The sequence below is a fragment of the Paroedura picta genome, chromosome 2, assembly GCF_049243985.1.
Source record: "Paroedura picta isolate Pp20150507F chromosome 2, Ppicta_v3.0, whole genome shotgun sequence".
Taxonomy (NCBI): Eukaryota; Metazoa; Chordata; class Lepidosauria; order Squamata; family Gekkonidae; genus Paroedura; species Paroedura picta.
The window spans coordinates 90170142-90189235 of NC_135370.1; the positions used below are offsets into that span (position 1 = coordinate 90170142).

The following is a 19094-nucleotide window of genomic DNA, read 5'->3' on the forward strand; positions in this document are numbered from 1 at the left end:
GGAGGGGAATGGGAACTCCCCGGTGTATTAAACAGATTCATTCATAGGTATCTCAGTGCAATGACCTCCTGGCTCTCAATAAATTTAGGCTGATTCTGCACTGAGCAGGGGGTTGGACTAGGTGGCCTGTATGGCCCTTCCAACTATATGATTCTATGAAATGAGTTCACACCTTTGAGGTCAGTGTCTGCTAGAGCTGTCCTCCTCCAGTACTGACAGCTCTTCTGTTATTGTGGAGAATTAGGACAGAATGATCCTTTAGAAAGGACTGACTGCTCAATGGTATCTCCGCATTGAGAAGATACATGTTTGGAAGCACTTGGCTGGAGACCAAGATGAAATCCCACCACCACACACAGGTGAAGTAGGGTCCTACAATGGAACTAAAGCTTACAGAAGAGTAGAGAGTACCCCCTTTTTCAAGGGGGCTGCTAGAAGAAAGGACAGGTTGTAAAAACGGCTTCTGCAACTTGGTCTGTTTGCAGATGCTTGGATCAAACTCAGTGTTGAGCAAGCAAGATTATTTCAGCAGACACATTCCAAGACCATTTTGTTTCCAAGAAAACAAAAATCTCCAGATACCAAAGACCTATACATACTCTGTAAAACAATGGACTGCAACCTTAAGCACAGTTCTGCTTTAGGATGCTTAGGGCTGATCCTGCGTAGAGCAGGGGGTTGGACTAGATGGCCTGTATGGCCCCTTCCAACTCTATGATTCTAATCCGAAAGCCAGAGAATGAAAATAGACCTGGTATTTATGAACAATTAAAGCAGGGCACAAGAAACAAGTTAATGAGAAATAAAATGCAACATTTTGAGAATCTGCTATACAAATACAAAAGAACATGGCTTGAATCTCACAATTATTTCTGCAGACAGAAAGCAGAGTAATTTTCTCTGATTCTCACTACAGCCCTCTAACCCTCCCCCCCAAGTGATTCTTGAAAGTCTCCTCCTACTGAACAGCAGCTTTTCAGTATTTTGCACTATCATGGAAGAACAGGAAGCAGGCAAGTTGTGCTCTACATATGGATGAGAAATCCCTTCAAGCCTTCTGTGAATTCAAACCCATGACACTGCTAAAGTAGGTTAAAATAATATGTTACACATGTAATTGATCTCTTCGTTATTTTGTTTCTTTTTAAAACAATCAACTATTGTTCCCTCAAACAGAGAAGATACACAGGCAGAAATAGCCAGGTTTTTCTTGTTTGGGGTGTTACTGTAGCACTGGAATGGAACCCATTTGCAGAAAAAGCTGCCAACAGGTTACGAACAGTGCAAATAATAATGATTTACTCCCGAAATTACAGCACTGGAACAAAGCTATTAAAAAGACATTCTGTCTCATTAAGTAAGCTTCTGATGTATCAGAAAATAACTACAACTGTACTGCAAAGGAAGCATGCACAAACTATTTGAAACATCTGACACAAGCTTTAATATTCTTGGTCTCTATCGACATATTATTCACTTCACTTTAATACCATTTCTGATACAAGTTTAAAAGAAACTCAAGCAGTCGTCTTAGGTTGTAATTCTTTTTTTTTAGACCTTCAAATCATCTGTACTTACAGCTAGTTTCTCCTCTTCTTCATTTTCACTATGCCATTCTGCCTCTGCATCTGTAGGTTCAGCAACACCAGTGATAAAATCCCTTCTCTGTGCAAATGATGTAAAACCAGAAAAAAAACATCAGAACCTACAGTTACGCCTGACAGGAATGTTTAGGGCTTCAGGAAACTGGGCACAGGCTTCACAGTGTGTTCGAGGTGGCTAAGCAAGTTATGGTGGTGCTGGAAAGTGCTGCCAGGGAATAGGTTGACTTATGGTGATCCATGTGGGGTTTTTGAGACAGACGCTCAGAGGTTGTTTGCCATTGCCTTTCTCATCACGATCCTGTTATTTCAGGGCTAAGTAGTTATTTCAGCTATGTATTCAGATATAGTAACGATAATGTATTTCTGGGCAACGTAATCAAGATTCCAAGATTCATTTCTCATGTCAAACAATATTTGAGGAAGAACTGACTTGAGATGCTGGATAAATAGAACTATCAAAGTACAACACAGAAAATCCTCTTGCCTTTATCTGTGTGATAACAGCCATTTCAGCTTTCAAAAGAGTTTTACTGACTCTTTCATTCTCTATCTTCACCTCCAACTTCATGTTCCATTATTATGTAAACCCCACAGAGTACTGGCAAAAAGTAGAGAAGCGTTATTGAGCTGGTCCCAAGGCTCAAGAGCAGAGCATTTTTCCTTTTGGCTTTACAGACTGGTTATTCAGATGTATTGGAATTGCTTTGCCTGCTCTTATTTTTCAGTGTTGGCCAAGCCTTGAAAAATCTTTGTTTTGCTTGAACACATTTTTTTCCATATCTGTGGAAATGCTGCTTGCTACAGAGCTAACTACGGCAGGCTCAACGTGGTCTGCCCATGAAGTTATAATCCCCCCCCCACTACTAAAAATCTCCAATCCAGTTCTGGTTTTAGGAACTGGATTTCATGAACTGGCCCACAGGAATAGGATTTCAGGGGGCATGTTGGATTGCTACAGGAGCAGGGATAAAGTCATGATCCACAAGTAGAAATCCTTGCAACCTACAGAAACAACAGTTTGGATCCAAGTCTATATGAATTATATAGCTGCAGAAAACAGCTCCTTAATTACCCTCAGTATTCTGTTGCTCAGTTTAAGAGGAAGATAGCCAGAATTCAACAGCCTTGATGAAGGCAACTGGGATATATTTGAAATGACAGAGTATACATTCCGAAATTAATGAGGTTTGTTCATGCTTTAAGTGAATCAAATGGAAAATAAAACACTTTTTCACTAATATTAACTCAGAGGTATATTAAAAAGGTCACACATACATGCCCTTACCTTATCAAAGAGAGGCTGGTATAGGGCTGCGTATTTTCTCTCTAAATCATGAACTTCTTCATAAAACTTAGCTTCTATGTGGGCACATTTCACCTGCAGCTGTTTCAAGGCATCAATTCTTCGTTTTACTGCTTTTGGTAAGCTAGAAATTTTAGAAATTGTTTACATTTACATAGCAGAATTGCTTTCACCCATCCCACTTCTCCATTCCATCCCTCCTTCCATCTTGTTTTAAGTTCTTGCAGCAAAGAACATCTAAAGATATTTTTCTAACTAGGGATGGGCATGGCCTGGAGCACAAACCCAAAACTCCCACAAGAATAGCCTGGTTCATGGCTTGCAACCCGGGGGTCATGTGAAACACAATAGTGGCTTTCCAGAGCTGACAAGCAGCCTGGCCACCACTAAGAGAGCCCCCCAGAGAGACCAGAATAGTAAGATCTGTCCCATGAGAGCTTTGCAACTCACACTTTGCATAGATCCCTTCTTATTCACCTATTTCATGTATCTTTTTTACCCTCACCTCCCACTTTAGCCACTTATCTCTTTGGTTTCAGTATCCTCTATTACAGCCAGTAGGCCTCCCCTCCCCCAATTTTGTTCTGAACTGTCTCAGTTTCCCACTGACCTTTCTCAATGGATGATGCTTCCAATTCTCATGGCTTATCTTCCCGTACACCCTGCTTCCCCTGTGGCAGTCCTCCACCAGTCCCTGCTTTGTCCCCTACTTCTCTTGCTTCTGGCTGCATGCCTTCTGAGAGTCCCCCCTCCAGGTCCCTGCACTCCACTTTTGGTCTGTGTCTTCCTCCACTTAAACCCTCTCTGTTTTCCTTTCCTCCCCATCCAAAGGGAGGAAAGTTAAATGAATGTAGCACCAGTGACCTAGAGAAGGCAGCAGGAGCCCACAAAGGGCCAAGATAATCTAGCAAGGAGGAAAAGATGACAGCAGGGAGAGACACTGAAGCAACACACCAAAGAGAACAGCCAGCCTTGGAGTAAAAGAGAAAAGTGGAGCGAGGCTCAGGTTGAAAAATGGGGTATGAGAACCAGGGGGGGGGGGGCATGAGGCAGCCAGAAGTAGGAAAAGTAAGACCAAGACAGGTACTAGCAGAGGACTCCCAGCACGGAAGGGCAAGCAATCCATAGTTTTCAAGTCTAGCAGCTGTTTTGGCCTATGGCCTATGGTCTTGGTTTTGGCCTATGGTCAAGAGGCCTATGGGGCCGGGTCAGCCCAAAAGGGCCGCAAGGAATTTCAGCATGCTGGTCTGTTTCCTCCCTATGGAGAATGGGGGAACGATCCAGCATGCTGAAAAGGCTTGTAGACATCTTAGTGGGGCCCATGAGCCTCTTGGCTTTCAGGCCAAAAGGGCTGCAAGTGATTTCAGTGTGCCATATCACTTTCTTCCATTTGCATGAAGCTCCACAAGAAAGCCCGAAGCTGGGTTGGCAGAGATCTCTATTTAAATGGGGCTGCACAAGAGAGACCAAAGCAGGCCATTAGGGAGATTTCTCCCCACGGCCTGATCTATATAAAACTCCCTTCTGCAGCCATTTTAGACACCCTCATCTAAAGTGACTGGACAAGAGCCCAAAACAGCTGACGGGTGGGGAGACTGCTCCCTGATAGTTTAGCTGATTTTCGGGCTGACTTCTGTAATCCCATGTAAACCGCTCTGAGCCACAGGGAAGGATGGTATGTAAACGTAATTAATTAACAACCCCCATCAAAGTTTAAAGGGGCTGCACAAAACAGCATGAAACAGCTGACCAATGGGTAGCAAGTTGCTCCCTATGGCTCAGCTGTTTTTAGGGCTTACTGCAAACCCCACTGAATGGGACCCTTTCAACAGGTTTTGCAGAACCACAGACCAATTCAGTTTGCGAACAGACCTCCTGGTTTGGTTTGTGGATCAGCCACAAACCAAACTGCATTTCCCCAAATTTGTACTCATTAATAATTATTACCCATATACCCCTCTTCCATTTTTACGCTGAAAAACTAGTACCCAAAAATAGATTTTTATCACTTATTAAATTACCTCTAAGGTTATAAATTTGGCACAAGTCTTAAGATTTTCTACTTTGGTAATCCCCAATGTTGTGCTATGGTGCCTACTTGCCTTTTTATCAATACATCCTCTCCCCCAAAGTAAAAAAACAATTGAGCCTTTTCTGCACTTCATTTGGAGCAGGGGATGCTTCAGAAGACTCCAGGAAGCATCACACCTTTGGAACTACTGAGAGCACCTGTCTGAAGAGAGAAACCCCCTTTTATAGAAGAATCTCTAACTTGGAATCTTGCAACATTTTGTAACTGCCCTCCCTGTGGCAACCACTTTCTGGTGGCTGCCCACCCTTTCACAAATTTCAAAAGCACTTACAGGATAAACTGTGCTCCTCAGTCACTTTCCCAAACATGGGGTGGCTTCTCATCTATCATATTTCATTGCATTTCTAGGTACCCCCCAAATACCAATCATTTCTGATGTTCAAAGAAAGCCACACACAAAAAGGGCTCTCCACAACTTCAAACTCAAATTAGACCTCAAATTAAAAGATGAACTTGCCTGTGATGAGTGCATTTGTGAGCCCCTTTATTCCATATCTGTGGCAAGCCATGCTTCTCAAACTTACGTTTCAATGTAACTGGAAGGAGTGTGAGGTGCATTGTCAAGCCGTTCCTGCAAAGCTGCCAAGACTTGTGGATTCTGCATCACCTGGTCTGCTAGCTTTTCTGTAAGAGAGCCAGTAAAATTCAAAATAATCTGAATTTTATACCATTAACAGCCATTTATTCTGTGAGCAGTTGTAGCTGTAATTCATGTAGTACAGAGTTTCCAAAGCAACACACAGTTCTAACTGGCAAGACAGGCATCTACACATGTATATATGAAGGGTAACTTGGAAAGTAGCTTGCTTTCTAAGTCACAAATATCCATGGTAAAAAACTACTAAGTCACCAAAGCTGCAACAGATCATTAGGCAGCCCTAACTTACATTCATTGCTCATGTACATACAGGATATTTTTAATTAAATTACCTTTTTTGTCTCCTGTGCCTTTAGCAGCTTCCACAGAATCTGAGGGAGCATCTTCTGTTTTACTGCAAGAAAATATATTCAGTATATATCACTGCATGTTGGTAGTGAACTCATGTAAGCTTTTTTAAATATAATTTTTTAAAATTAACAAGTTGTTTCAAATTTGCTGCTAACCTGAGACTCATTACTAACATGGCACCTAGATGATCTTGTTTGTGTGTATGAGGAGGAGTGGATTTAAAAATTACTTGATCCAACAATGTGTAGAGGAAAAAACGTACAAAGGTAGCATCATTTCCATTATACTATGTTTCTTGGCCTAAAAACTTCTCATGACAATTTTTCAAAAACTTGTTGAAGGAATTTTTCTTGTCAAAGAATATTATTCTTCATCTCCCAACAAAAAAACTTAACAGGAGAAGAATATTAGAGTTTTCAAGCATGGTGGCCCAAGAGTACTCAGCAAATTAGCAATAGGACCTAATGCAATTTTTTTAGTAGAGATCAAATACGCCAAAGGACAAGTAAATATTCACATGCATTGTCAATTCCCCATTGCAATAAACTGTTTTTTAAAAACAATTCAGAACAGGGGTGGAACAAGCAATAAACACAGGAGGACATTGCAGCATACAGAATAAGAATGCACAATAAGTGACTAAAATGGAGTAAGACATACACATCTGTCAACCTCTCTAATGTTTTTTTCTGCAATATATTCTGTATAATGTACTCCAACTAAAGACTAAACATTTCTCGTAATGCTGAAGCCATGAAGAAAGGGGCTAAATATTTAACAGCAGTGCATAACTAGTGTTGGATCTTATATTTTGAACTCTGCTTATACCAAACAGTTACTATTCTTTCAGGATATTTACTCTTTCTCTCAGGAAACACTTCCTCTAACTCAATAAAAGGCTTAAAATTTCAAGCCAAAAGACAATGGCAACTGGAGAAATTATGACTAAGCATAAAAGCATTGAACAAATTGGGTCATTTGAAGACAGCTGCCCAAGTTAACAGTAATTAATCAGCATGTCAAAGGCATGGTTCAGCATTCTAAAGCTATGTCCAATCACATAGTATGGTAGTGCAGTTTGTATATCAACAAAATACAAACAACATACAACATACAAACCAACAATATACAAAAGTTTTACCCGTAAAACTTTACAGTTTACTATCCTGATACAACAGAAATATGTGTTTTTCTCATCACAAATATACCAACTATACATAATTGCACAGCCTGTCACATATAACATACACTTATTTTCCTAAACAAATATTCTCTCTGTGTAGAATATCACAATATGTTAAAACAATTCTACAGCACAAACAGCAACAACCAAAAATGGTAGACAAGCCATAAAGAATATCAGCCTGTTCCTGAGCAACCTGTCATTACTCCATCGAGAAACCCATCTCACAGCTTCTGAGAACCGACACCTTAATGTGACTGAAAACACTAGCAGTAAACTTCCTTGGTAAGAATGCCACAAAGTCCAGTTTAAAGTGTGAGATAGTATCACAGCTATATTATATAGATATACATAATAATTTTGCATTGAGCCATGTCCAAATATTTATGCAAACACTTCAGAAAGGGCAAATTCTGTCAAAGGAATGGAACTATTATGAACTGGGAGAGGGAGAAGATTATGTTCTAAAACAAAATTGCTCTAAATATATAAATAGAATTTCAGCCTGAGACAAGTCATAGTTCACAATCTACAAATACATTGTAAGAGGGTATTTTTTTGTGTATACAAAAGTAGCTGCCTCTTGCAAATACACAACTTTCAAGAAATTGATTGTAGAGAATTTACCTGTTATCTGCCATCTGAAAGGCTGGTTACCCACCTGTAAGACAAAACACCCAAAATTTACTAAAGAATGTTTAAACATGTTGATAAAAAATACTAAAGATCATTATTGGAAATATTATTTCTCCAAAAGCCACCTGCACCACAAGTTATTTCTGAATACATTTACAAGTAGTTTTAATAGTCTCTTCCCATAGTTATTGACTATTTGGTTAACTGCATGCTGGCAACATTCATTCAATCCAATAATTAACACAAAAAATCAAAACTGTCCTAACAAATCAAGCTATAGTGACAGAATTTGTCTGAAACATTCTACAGGACAGAACTTAAGTTGGTGTTAGAACTTTGCTGAACAAAATAATTACAAGGCTAACTACTAGGCTTTAATTGAACCACTAAAAACTGGGTGCAATTCTGGTTGAGGAACACACTTTCAAACTACACGTTAAGAGTAGGAGTGTGCATTTGGCTATATCAAAGTTGAAAAAATATTTGGAAAATACCTTAACTGCCATGATCTCTGAGGCCAGGGTAATTCAGGAAGAGAGCCAGCTCACTCAGTAAGAGTGGTTGACCATCTCTCAGACCATGGAAGTTCTTAGGCCCTTTAAAAGCTACATAGAGATGCTCTCGTCTGACATGGCAACTCTCGCTCTGGTCTTCCTCATGATCAAAGAGCTTGTGAGGACTTGGCCTCCTTCCCGAAGCTAGATACAGGATATGTGCACACTGGTGAAAAGGCTGCAAGGCCCACCTTCAGCCTCTCACAGAGCAGAAGTGACCATGTATGACCATGTATCAAGAGCAAGGCTGCAGAATGAGCCAATGATCTCATTAACTGGAGAGGCCTGCCTCCAACCTCTCACACAGCAGAAGGTCTACTTCAGTGGTACTCAAACTTTTCAGGCTACCACACCCTTGGTTTCCAGGCCACATGCTTAGCATGGCCCTCACCCAGAAATACACACCTCTTTCCTGGTGTTATGTCTACTGTAAATTCAAAACATACTATATTGCGTACACTTCTTTTTTAGTTGTTGTGCAATGGCCATATTGTAGTCTGGAAAAATATATAAAAGTTCTTTGTAAAAGTCATCTGTATAAGCAAGTTTGGATCCGCAATGTGGAAAGAAAGGAGGAAAGAGAGTAACAAGCAATAGAAAATCCTATGATGAGGAACAAGCAGGAGTAGGCTTTTTCAGCCTCCCAAAGGGTTAAGAAATTCCTGTAAATCTGGTCAGTACTGGGATGGGAGATCACCAAGGAAGTCCAAGGTCGCTAACTACCCAGAGGCAGGCAATAGCAAGCCACCTTGGAACAAGGGAAAGATTGCTCAGCAGACCGATGAATCAACTTACTGGAAAGACAAGCTCTCCCAGTGAGTTGAGTACATGTACACCAAGAGGGGCATGTTCATGTGAGCCAAGGAAAGGGGGGAGGGCAAAAGTAGCTTTGTTGCTGTACATTCGTCAGCCCCCCACACATTCCCTCCCTCAGCTGCCATCAAGATCAGGGGTAGTCAACCTGTGCAAATGCTGACAGGGGAATTGTAGTCCATGAACATCTGGAGGACCACAGGTTGATTACCCCTGATCAAGATGACCTGTCAGATATCTGGCCTCTCTGGAAGCAGTAGGTATGAGAGCAGATGACATGGCAGCTGCAATGGTGAGGCAGTATCTCGCAGAGCCCTATAAGTCACAGGCCACTCATCTGCTGAGTTACTAGGCCAGGGGTGGCCAAGCTGCCGTTTTCCAGATGTCCATGGACTACAATCACCATGAGCCCCTGCCAGCTCTCATACCCTCTGACAAATATACAAGTGAGCAGGTTGTTTTCTATGTAAGCAACATTTCAGTTCACATTGCTCATGCCTGCTTCCCTGGACAGTTGAGCAGCTGGTCTTCCTGAAGGTGAACTTGCTATTAATCAGTTTGATTGGCACAGAAACTTCCTAATCTCTTCACTGCCTTTCATTACAGGTTATCCCTTTCCCACCTCTCACCCCTGCAAAGAAGAATGTTCCACAGCAAATTTGCTTCATTATTTATAGTGCCTGCTGTGGGTTCTACTAGTTTCTGATGGACACACAGGTCTCACTTTCTTGTTCTAACCCTAACCCTACTTTTTTTTTAAAACCCTGCTGGGATTCTCTGGCGTGACATTAGTTAGTTCTGTTTGCTGCCACAGTGGCACTGGGTCATGCTGCTGGGCACTACTGCACTGGTTCTGCTGCCTGCAACCTCCTCCCCTTCATTCAGATTGTGATTCTGTGCTTGACAACAGTCATGTTGAGTTGGGCCTTTGCCACAATGGCACTGGGTTCTGCTGCTTGACACTAGTATGCTGCTCTGGTTCTACTGTCCTTGTAGAAATGCACCCCCTCAGTTTCACAGATCTGATCTTATTTCCATTCAGTTTTTGCACTGCAACAGTGGCTAGTTGCTAGTCCTGTAAAAATGCCCACCTCCTCACTTTCTACTGCAGAGATTCTCTGGAACATTCTGCTGGGCTTTTATTGTTATTTCCCCCACACACACACACACACAGTGGAAACAATTGGGGCAATTTCTTGAGGTGCCCATAAAATTGGACACCCTGGTCCATTTTTCTTGAGCTATCTGAAGCTTGCAGCATTAATACGATCAGCCTACAAGACACAGAGGTGACACTCATAGAAAACATCCATAAATATAGACACTTCTTGTTTTCACAACTACTTCCCAGGGTTTGATACCTATATTTTGGGATCTTTACAATACATCTTTTCTTTACAATACATAAATTATGACCACAACAACCACAATAATGCAGCTTAATCAGAGGGATCACTTACTAATCATGCCTACATAAGCAAGCATTAAAAATGTTAAAAAATGAGACACTTGTCCATGATGCATGTCAGAGTCTTCACTCTTCTCTTTAGCAAATAAAGAAGTGGAAAAGTTATGCAACAACGGACACATTATTTGACATAAAATACATACACTAAGTGGAAATCAAGAAAAAGATGCACAGAGCTTCATGTATATGCTTTGGTCACACTTCATGTATATGCTTTGGTGGATTTCAGCAGTCACAGTGGTTATTTTAAACAATCTACATGCTAACTTTGAGAAGACAACAGCTTCCACAATTTTTTAAAGCAAGATTCCATCTTTGCAACAAGAGATGGTAATAATGCTTGGAAACAAATATTTGCAATCAACTATCAGCTGAGAATTATTTGTCTAAGAAATTTCATCGAATTCATTAACCTAGCATATTTACATTTAACATAATTTTCATTTATCAGATTCTTTCAAACTTGTACCATGCAAGAGTTAACTTTTTTCTTCCTGAATCTGCAAAATAGTAGGCTTGCACTGGTCAAACCATAGGATTAAATTATGGTTTCTGTTAAGAGTTTATCATCACAACCCTATAGGCCAGAAAACAGCAGTATATTTGGTATAAGTGGGGGAGGGGAGAGAGAAATCACCATAGAGTGTTGCGAGAAAATTAAATATTGCAGGGCCTACATGGGAGGGGGGAATGAACGAGCAAACTTTTAATGACAAGAGTTATACAAAAAAACTCCCATTACTTGCCAACACCATGACTTTAATTTTCACCCCCATTTCTCTTAGGCCACAATTTTTACTACAGAATTCATACAGCTAGAGGGGGACGGAAAATAGCGAGCACATGCCTACAAACAGGCATGGGGGAGGGGAGAAAACAAACGCATGCGTGTGCAGGATCTCAGCAAAGGCCCCACAGAGGAACCGCCCCGAGAAGAGAGCAAAGAAAATTCCCTTGGCGGGCCGTGGCGAACGAAGCGAAGAAGCGACTCAGGCGCCACCTCTCCAAGCCCCCCGCAGCCTCGCCGGCAACCTCTTCAGCCTAGGCCGCTCCATAAAATGGTGCCCGCCCGGGACCGGACCGCCCCACTTGCCCCCCTCACCCGCCAGGCCTGGGCAGGACCACGGGGGGGGCAGCCTCCCCTTCCCTCCCGCCACGCAAGAGGCCCGCAGGCGGAAAGGAGCGGGCCTGCCACATGCCCCGCCAGCCCCGTCTCACCTGGCCCGGCCCTCTCGTCCCCTCACGGCCGCAAGAGCAGCGCCCAGGCGGATCCTCTCGCCGACTCCGTCGGGGCTGCGCCGCCCTGAAGACAGCCGCGGCTCATTGGCCAGAGCTGCTACGCACCACGCAGTAAGAGCCGTCTCGATTGGCCGAGGGCTAGCTACGGCTGCTGCCCCGCACGCGGGACATGTTGACTTTCCGGCAGAAAAGGAATTAGCCAATCAGCACGGCGGGGCGGAGGAGCGTGTCTGGGCGAGGGCGCCGGGCGCTCTGCTGGGCGGGCGGAGGTTGTCTGGGAGACAAAAGTTGGGGCCCGACAAGGAGGAGCGTCCGAATCAAGGAGGCCGAATCAAGCAAGACACGCTCCGCCGGCACCTTGACGCGGAGCACGAAGACCAAAGGTGTGCGGGCCCCGCCAGGCCGACTCCCTTCATTTCTTATAGTAAGCTTATGGACGTGGAGTAAGTGCCGCTGTGCTGAACGCTTCCTCATGGAAAGAGTACGCTAAAATCAGAGTCCTGTAGCACCTTTAAGACCAACAAAGATTTATTTATTTCATCATGGAGAGAGTGACGTGCCTTGCTCCCGGTCTGCAGCTGCTGGCGGCTCCCTGAGCCTGCGATCCGAAGAGCACTCTTGCGGGAGTCTTACTTCGCTGTTTATTATGACTGTCTGGGGATACCAAACGCCTCCTTGTGCCTGCTTTCTGCTGGCCACTCCCCAAATTGCCTATATGTTTCATGCCCTTTTTCTGTTCAGTTATGGGCAATGGTCTTTGATTTTTTCGGATCTAAAATCAACCTTTAACTTTCAGGATGTAGCGCAGGACCCAATGAGCTGAAAGCACCTGACAAGAAGTCAAGTAACAGCAACCAAGTGAAAAAAGAGGATAACCAGGAATTATGACCTAGTGCCAAGTATGGCAATATAGACTACAGATCAAAAAATCTGGGATAAGAAACCATCCAAGCACCAAAAGATGCACGGTAGTGGGGAATGTAGGATTGCCATCCTCCAGGTGGGGCCTGGATATCTAGCATTACAAGTGACAGAGACTGTTCCCTGGAGAAAATGGCTGTATTAGACGGTGGACTCTATTATAGCCCACTGAGATCCTTTCTACCCCCAAACCTGCACAAATTTCCACCCTTGCATTGGCAAAGATAGGGACAAGCTAAAAGTTACAGCTACAAAGGAGGCAAGAATTATGCTGAAGCTCCCGGTCCATAATATTGTAGCCAGTCCTATAATCTTAAATGAAGAGAAGAGGGTTTTTAAGATTGAAACGGGGAGCCAAAATGTTTTTCCGCAGTGCCTCCCAACCCACATACAGAGCTTCTTCTTCTACGCGAAGACGGCAGCAAGAATAGAATTGGCCAAGAAATGGAAAACGCAAGAACTACCCTCGACAGAAGACTGGCTGAATAAACTAGCTGATTTTGCCAAGATGACCAAACTGACACTAATAATTAACGGAAGAATAGAAGAGGCCTCTCAAGAACAATGGGGCCCTTACCTGAACTATTTACAAAGGGGATTAAAACGGGGAACCAAGTGTATCAAATGAAGAGCATAACCCTCCTTTTCTGTATTAATAATGTAGATTGCATGTATCTCACTGTCTTTAACTCTGGAAAATAAAATAAAAATTCTCTATAAAAAAAAAAATTATGCTGAAGCGATTAAGCAAAATAACAGACAGCTGGTTCCTTAGACATCATGCTAGTGTACCAGCAGTTATGCCAAAGTAAGCACACCTCCATTGGTGATGGATTTGCCAATGTTTTGATTTGCCAATGTTCATGTTCCCCCTGGAGAATATGGCAAATTTTGGGTTAAGGATCTATGACATCACATCCTCACTGAGCTCTCTCCCCAAGCACCTCCAAAGCTGCAGTTGGCAACCCACCCCTCTTCAGAACTCCGTTTCTCTGCCCTATTCCTGTGTCCCTTTGGCCCCCATTAGCAGAATGGTCAGGCATTAGAAGAGTAGGCAGTGAGGTCCTGTTCCAGAGTATTCCGGAGTGAAACTGGTGGGTGGAGCCCAGACAGGAAGAGAGGGAGAAGTCAAGAGAGCTGGGGAGGTGAGAAGGCAGTGCCTGACCCTTGATCTGTGAACCGAGATATCTAATAAGAGTCCTCTAAACCAGTCCCCAATCACCAGGCTGCTACCCGGTGTTGGGCCGTGAAGGCCCTGGCACCAGGCCGTGGCTCCCTCTCCCCGCCCCCCCCTGCAGTAAGAAACTTCCCAGGCCACAAGCAAATCAGCCACAAAAGCGGCCGATTACCTTGCGGCCCAGCAAGCTTCTTTTGTGGAGGGGGGGAGGGAAGCAGGGCCGCGCATGCGCGTTTGCACCATGCGCAGCCGCATCCATGCATCCGTGGCAGTTCCCCGCATGTGTGCATGCGCATTTGCGGCCGTGCATACGCGGCCGGGCAATCGCCCTCCCCACCGCTGCCGGTCCGCAGCCTTAAAAAGGTTGCAGACCACTCCTCTAACAATTGAGTGAGCATAACTCACTGTCTTCCTCTCAGAGTGTGTTCAAAGAGAGGGTGGAGGCCAGGTGCCCTTGTTTCCTAGTAGCAGGTCCTTCTAAAAAGGTGGCGGGAATGCTGTTTGAGACGAGTTCACAATTGAGCATGTTGGGGACTGGGGTCCACCTGAAGATCATGACTCACAGGTTGAAGAACACTGTGTTAGAGCTTAATGTTTGAAACTTTATTTACTAATGAAATGCCCACCAAATAATGGGAACATGTGTGAAAATAGTGCCAGTTGTTGCTTTCCTCTAGGGTACGCATTCATTCATGGTTTTGCTCATTGAGCACAGTAATCTTTGGCCTTTTCCTTAGTGTGAGGCACATGTGTCACTATGTACACCACTAGGTCTATCATATTGTTGAGGATTGATGTAATGGCTGCTGATGTCATGAACCACTACTGGCTCTCTAAAATCAAGTAAACAGTGACAGTATCCTAGAGTCATAGAGGAAAAGTTGCTTAGGGATGGGGAACTTCATATGTGAAAAGGTTCAAACATAAATAGCCACAGTGTCATCAAAAACTAACCAGTAAGGATTTAATGAAAGCTGGCCCATATCTGTAACTGCTCCACAGGAGCGGTATAAATAAAACACTAAGGGGGGTAGAGGTGGGCTCTGTCTGTAATGGACAAAGGGGCACATTGACAAGTGGAGGTGCCAATCGCCAGGCGCTTCAGGGGGCAAGGCGCTAATCGCCAGCTGCGCACAGTGTGGCTGGCGATTGCCACCTTGCCCTCGGACTGACTTTGCGCCTCCCGACCCGCTCACCCCACTCGCCTTTGCCCGGCAGCTGCCATTATGCGGCTGCCTGCCTAACAGGTCAGTCCTTGCCCTCCCCCGCCCCGGAGGAACCCTCCCATCCCCCTCCCCAACAATCCCCCGCCCTCCCCCAGCCCCGGAGAGCACGCTGCGCATGTCGCTGGTGCGGTGCCTGTGCTTCACAGGCCGGCAACAACCTTCCCCGACCCTCCTCCTCCCCCACGAACCCAGCAACTCCCTCAGACCTGGGGAGCATGCCACTCACGTTGCTGCTGTGGCGGCTGTGCTATGTGGCCCAGCAGGAGCCCCCTCCAGCCCTCCCCCTCCCCAAGGAACCCCACGCCCGCCCCCCGCTGGCAGGAGGCTGCAGAGTGCTCCCCCTCGCTTCAGGCCTGCTGCAAAGGAACCTCTGACAGCCCCTGACTGAGGGGAAGAGGCCTTTCCAAGAGCAACCTTTTAAGGGGGGGGGACTTTCCCCTTCTGCCAAACATTTGCCTGACAGGGAGGTCACAGAAAAACCCCTTCTCACTTAAAATACTGTTCTGGCCAGGGGTTAGACACAGCCAAGCCATGTGTCTTTCTTCTTTGAATTCTCTGAACTCTTCTTTGAACTGCACAGCGTTATTCTGCAGAGGAAGCTGGCTCTTTTGTCTCCTGTTTCATCTGCACAACAACCCTGTACAGTAGGCCTCAAGTCTTTCAATTCAACAACAACCTGTGTGGGAAGCCTTAAATGTTTCTTCTCTACCACAACCCTGTCCAAAGTAGCCCTTTCTGCCTGGGGAGCTGATCTTTATACTCTGCAACTGAGCTGTAATTCCAGGAGCTCTCCAGGCCACACCTGTAGGTTGGCTACCCCTGGGTTGGAAATATTCCTGGAGGTTTGGAGGTGGGACTTCAAAATCGTACAATGCCTCAGAGTCCAGCCTTCAAATGAGCCATTTTTGCCTGCAGTTGGTAGGGAGTGGTGCAGGAGTGTCCCTCCTGGCCTATGGGTTATGGCCAGCCCTTACCAGCAACTGTTTGTATTCTGGGGCGCAGACAGGCAGACCAGCATCAGTCCTGTGAATCTGGAAAGTGCAGGAAGATCTAAATAAATATTTACAGCCTGAAACTAAATAGAGAACAAGTAAATGTCTGGAGACACATAGTAACTGAAATAGTAACTGGCAAATAACCTTGGCCTGGCAAATACAAAAAACAGTATTAAAAACCTTACTAAGGTCAAGACTGCTGTGCACAGACAGTCTTCCTCTTAGGGTTGCCAGCTTCCCTGTGAGGCTCGCTACCCCACCTCCCTCATGGGGAGTCTGCTATGGGGAGAGAAGGGAAAGACGATTGGAAAATGCTTTGAGACACCTGAGGCCTGCTGGGTCACTGCGGCCCATTCCCAGTTCTCTCAGATCTCTCAGAGCCCCACATACCTCACAGGTTGACTATTGTGGAGAGACAAATGGAAAAGGTGTTTGTAAACCGCTTTGAGACTCCTTTGGGTAGTAAGCAATAGGGTACAAAAATCCATTCTTCTAAGGAGCAACCATGAAAGAAGCATGTGGGCACATAACATTTTACCAACAGTGAAAATATGGGAGACAGAAGGAACAGGGTGGACACCTGTGTACTGTGACTACCCTATGTGTATTAGGGCAGAGGGGCATTTCGGTGAATGTGGCCTAATTCACACAAGAAGGGAAATAACGCAGAACTGGGGGGAATTGGTTGCCATGTAATCTTCCCCTAAGAAGAGTCTCCAGTCTGATTTTCCCTTCACATATCTGAAGACATGGCTCTGGAAAACTCATCTGTAACCACTATGCCACAATTCCCAAAGGTCAGTCCTCTCCCACAATCAACGAACATTCCACACCACAGGTTCTTGACACCCATATCTCCACCCCCATGACCTCATTTGCTACCACAACCTCCCACACAACACACATGACAACCCCATGCCCTTACAGACTGGACAACTCCTCCCCTTCCTCTTCCCACTGCCAAGCTCTAGCACCCGTTGTATTCTTGGAGACAACGGGCTTTGCCCCTAGTCTAGTAATAATAAGACAAAATACCTACCAAAATACTTAACAGGAGACAATGTACTGTTCCCCAAAAGTTTACTTCATGGGCAGATGAACATGGAGAAAGACTTCTTCCATGGAGGAGGGATGCCCGAGAGAGTTTGTACACTGTCAGTGGGTTTCACACATTCCATATATCAACTTGTCCTCTGAGGCACACTTAAGCATGAGCCACGAAGTACTGTCCGATGCATAATTCAGGGTGTACATATTCTAGGTGGTGTACATGCACATGCACATTATTAATATGGGGCACTTGCCAAGTATTTGGGCTACTCTGTTGTGCAGAAGCTTATAGTCTGCAATGCACCTTGCACACCTGTGGTTGTACATTGCAAGGGAACATCAACAGACATGAGTAAACTGCCTTTCAAGAAAACCTGTCTATTCTCTTTAAGGAACTTGCAGGAAGAATCCTCCATAAACCTTAGGGCAATGATTTTCTGATGGAAGTATGGACTTCATAGCCTGAAACAAACAGGCAACATGGTAACCCATTTCCAAAAGGAACTGGCAACCTTTTGCGGCAGCTTTTAGCACCAAATTGCCTCTAAAGACAGCACAACTTACTGTATTCTGATGTACACTGGCGTGTACAACTGATTTAGCTCTATGGTTGCTGATTCAGCAACTGATATACATGCCAGGGCCTTCGTATATTGTATGCACATAAACAATGAACTTGGGGTGTGCACTTTGAAACAGATCAAATTGCAAAAGCAATTCAGTTTTTCACTTTACCACAGTCTACTTTGTGACCTTATATAATCCATGGCAATTTTTTAAAGCCAAAGCCAGCCTTAAACCATTCACCAGAATCAAGTAATGAAACATATCTGGTGGAAGGCTAGGCAGAACCCTTCTCCTAGCATATTAATTTTCCACACAAAGGAAGTTTTGTCTGTAGGAAGGCATGAAACATCCAGCTCCCAGGACCAGCAGTGAAGAAACTCAAGAAAAGGTATATGACCTGCAACTTCATTTCACAATCACCAAGCCATACAGAAACATTTCAGTTGCTAACTATCTAGAGATAGGCAAGTCTCCAGAGTGGTCTCCTCTTGGCTCCACACTTTGGTGTGTGGCAGGGGAGGGATGGCAGATCAGTGACATCAGTCTGGCTAGAGAGAGACCAGGGTCTGCCTTTTACACTTCCCAGACACAGCTGTACTCATGACCTTTGCTACACTGAAAATAAAAATGCTTCAAAATTTATTTAAATCCTGACTGGTGCGTTAAATCTACAGAGAATACCCGCTCCCCCCCCCCCCCAACACACAGCTCGCACTCTTGACTCTTGCCCCCTCTTAACTGGAACCCGGAAGGAAGATAACATACTTTGAGTCAGTTTCTGCTTCTGAGAAGGTTTGTTAATTTCATTTGTAGAGCTTTTGGGGGGAGGCATTTTCAGTAGAACGATGTTTTGAAGGGCAGAGGCAGTGGCCATCAGTGGCTGTTGACAACAGATACTCCATTCACACTGCAGCTTAGGAGAATGTGCCAAGAAGCTCAGCCCTGCAGAATATCACTGTTAAAATAAGCAATTTTTTCTTGTTTTCCAAGAGCACTGTTATTCATCTTTGCCAAGCATCCTCTAATTAGTTTATGCTTCTCAGGAGGCTGGTTTTCAGCTTTTCTGAAAAGTCTCAAAACCCACATAAAAAGGGCATGCCATTTAGGGAGTCTGTAAATTAACTGAAGCAGGTGTGCTCTTAGCTTTATGGTTCAGAAAATAAATGTCAGTAGAAGCACTAGGTTGCTTAATATTTATTTAAGAACATGGGCTCTGTTGAGCAAAGCTAAGCATGGCTGCCTGAGTTTGGTTTCTTTAAACAAATTCTCCTTGATGCACTGGCAAACAGGTGTAGTGTCATTGTGATCTGAAGTCCT

The 19094-nt window shown here is 44.3% G+C and overlaps 1 protein-coding gene and 1 non-coding gene across 5 annotated transcripts in view; both read right to left on the minus strand.

Annotated features, from left to right (window-relative positions):
• NAP1L4 (nucleosome assembly protein 1 like 4) overlaps nucleotides 1–12009 on the minus strand; it is a 45619-nt gene extending 33610 nt beyond the window's left edge. For 3 of the 4 annotated variants that reach the window (XR_013228285.1, XM_077321540.1, XM_077321542.1), the window contains exons 1-6: nucleotides 11821–12009; nucleotides 7759–7792; nucleotides 5930–5991; nucleotides 5524–5623; nucleotides 2890–3031; nucleotides 1579–1665 (exon numbers count right to left, since the gene is read on the minus strand). Coding sequence is in view for 3 of the 4 variants with exons in the window: in XM_077321540.1 (XP_077177655.1) it covers nucleotides 1579–1665; nucleotides 2890–3031; nucleotides 5524–5623; nucleotides 5930–5991; nucleotides 7759–7772 (405 nt within the window). In the remaining variant the exon portion in view is untranslated. The remainder of the gene's footprint in view (nucleotides 1–1578; nucleotides 1666–2889; nucleotides 3032–5523; nucleotides 5624–5929; nucleotides 5992–7758; nucleotides 7793–11820) is intronic. The other variant, XM_077321539.1, reaches the window with a different exon arrangement.
• LOC143831051 (small nucleolar RNA SNORA54) lies at nucleotides 1159–1287 on the minus strand. The gene has a single exon (XR_013228687.1). It is a non-coding gene; the product is annotated as a small nucleolar RNA SNORA54 (small nucleolar RNA).
• Nucleotides 12010–19094: the final 7085 nt, after the last annotated feature.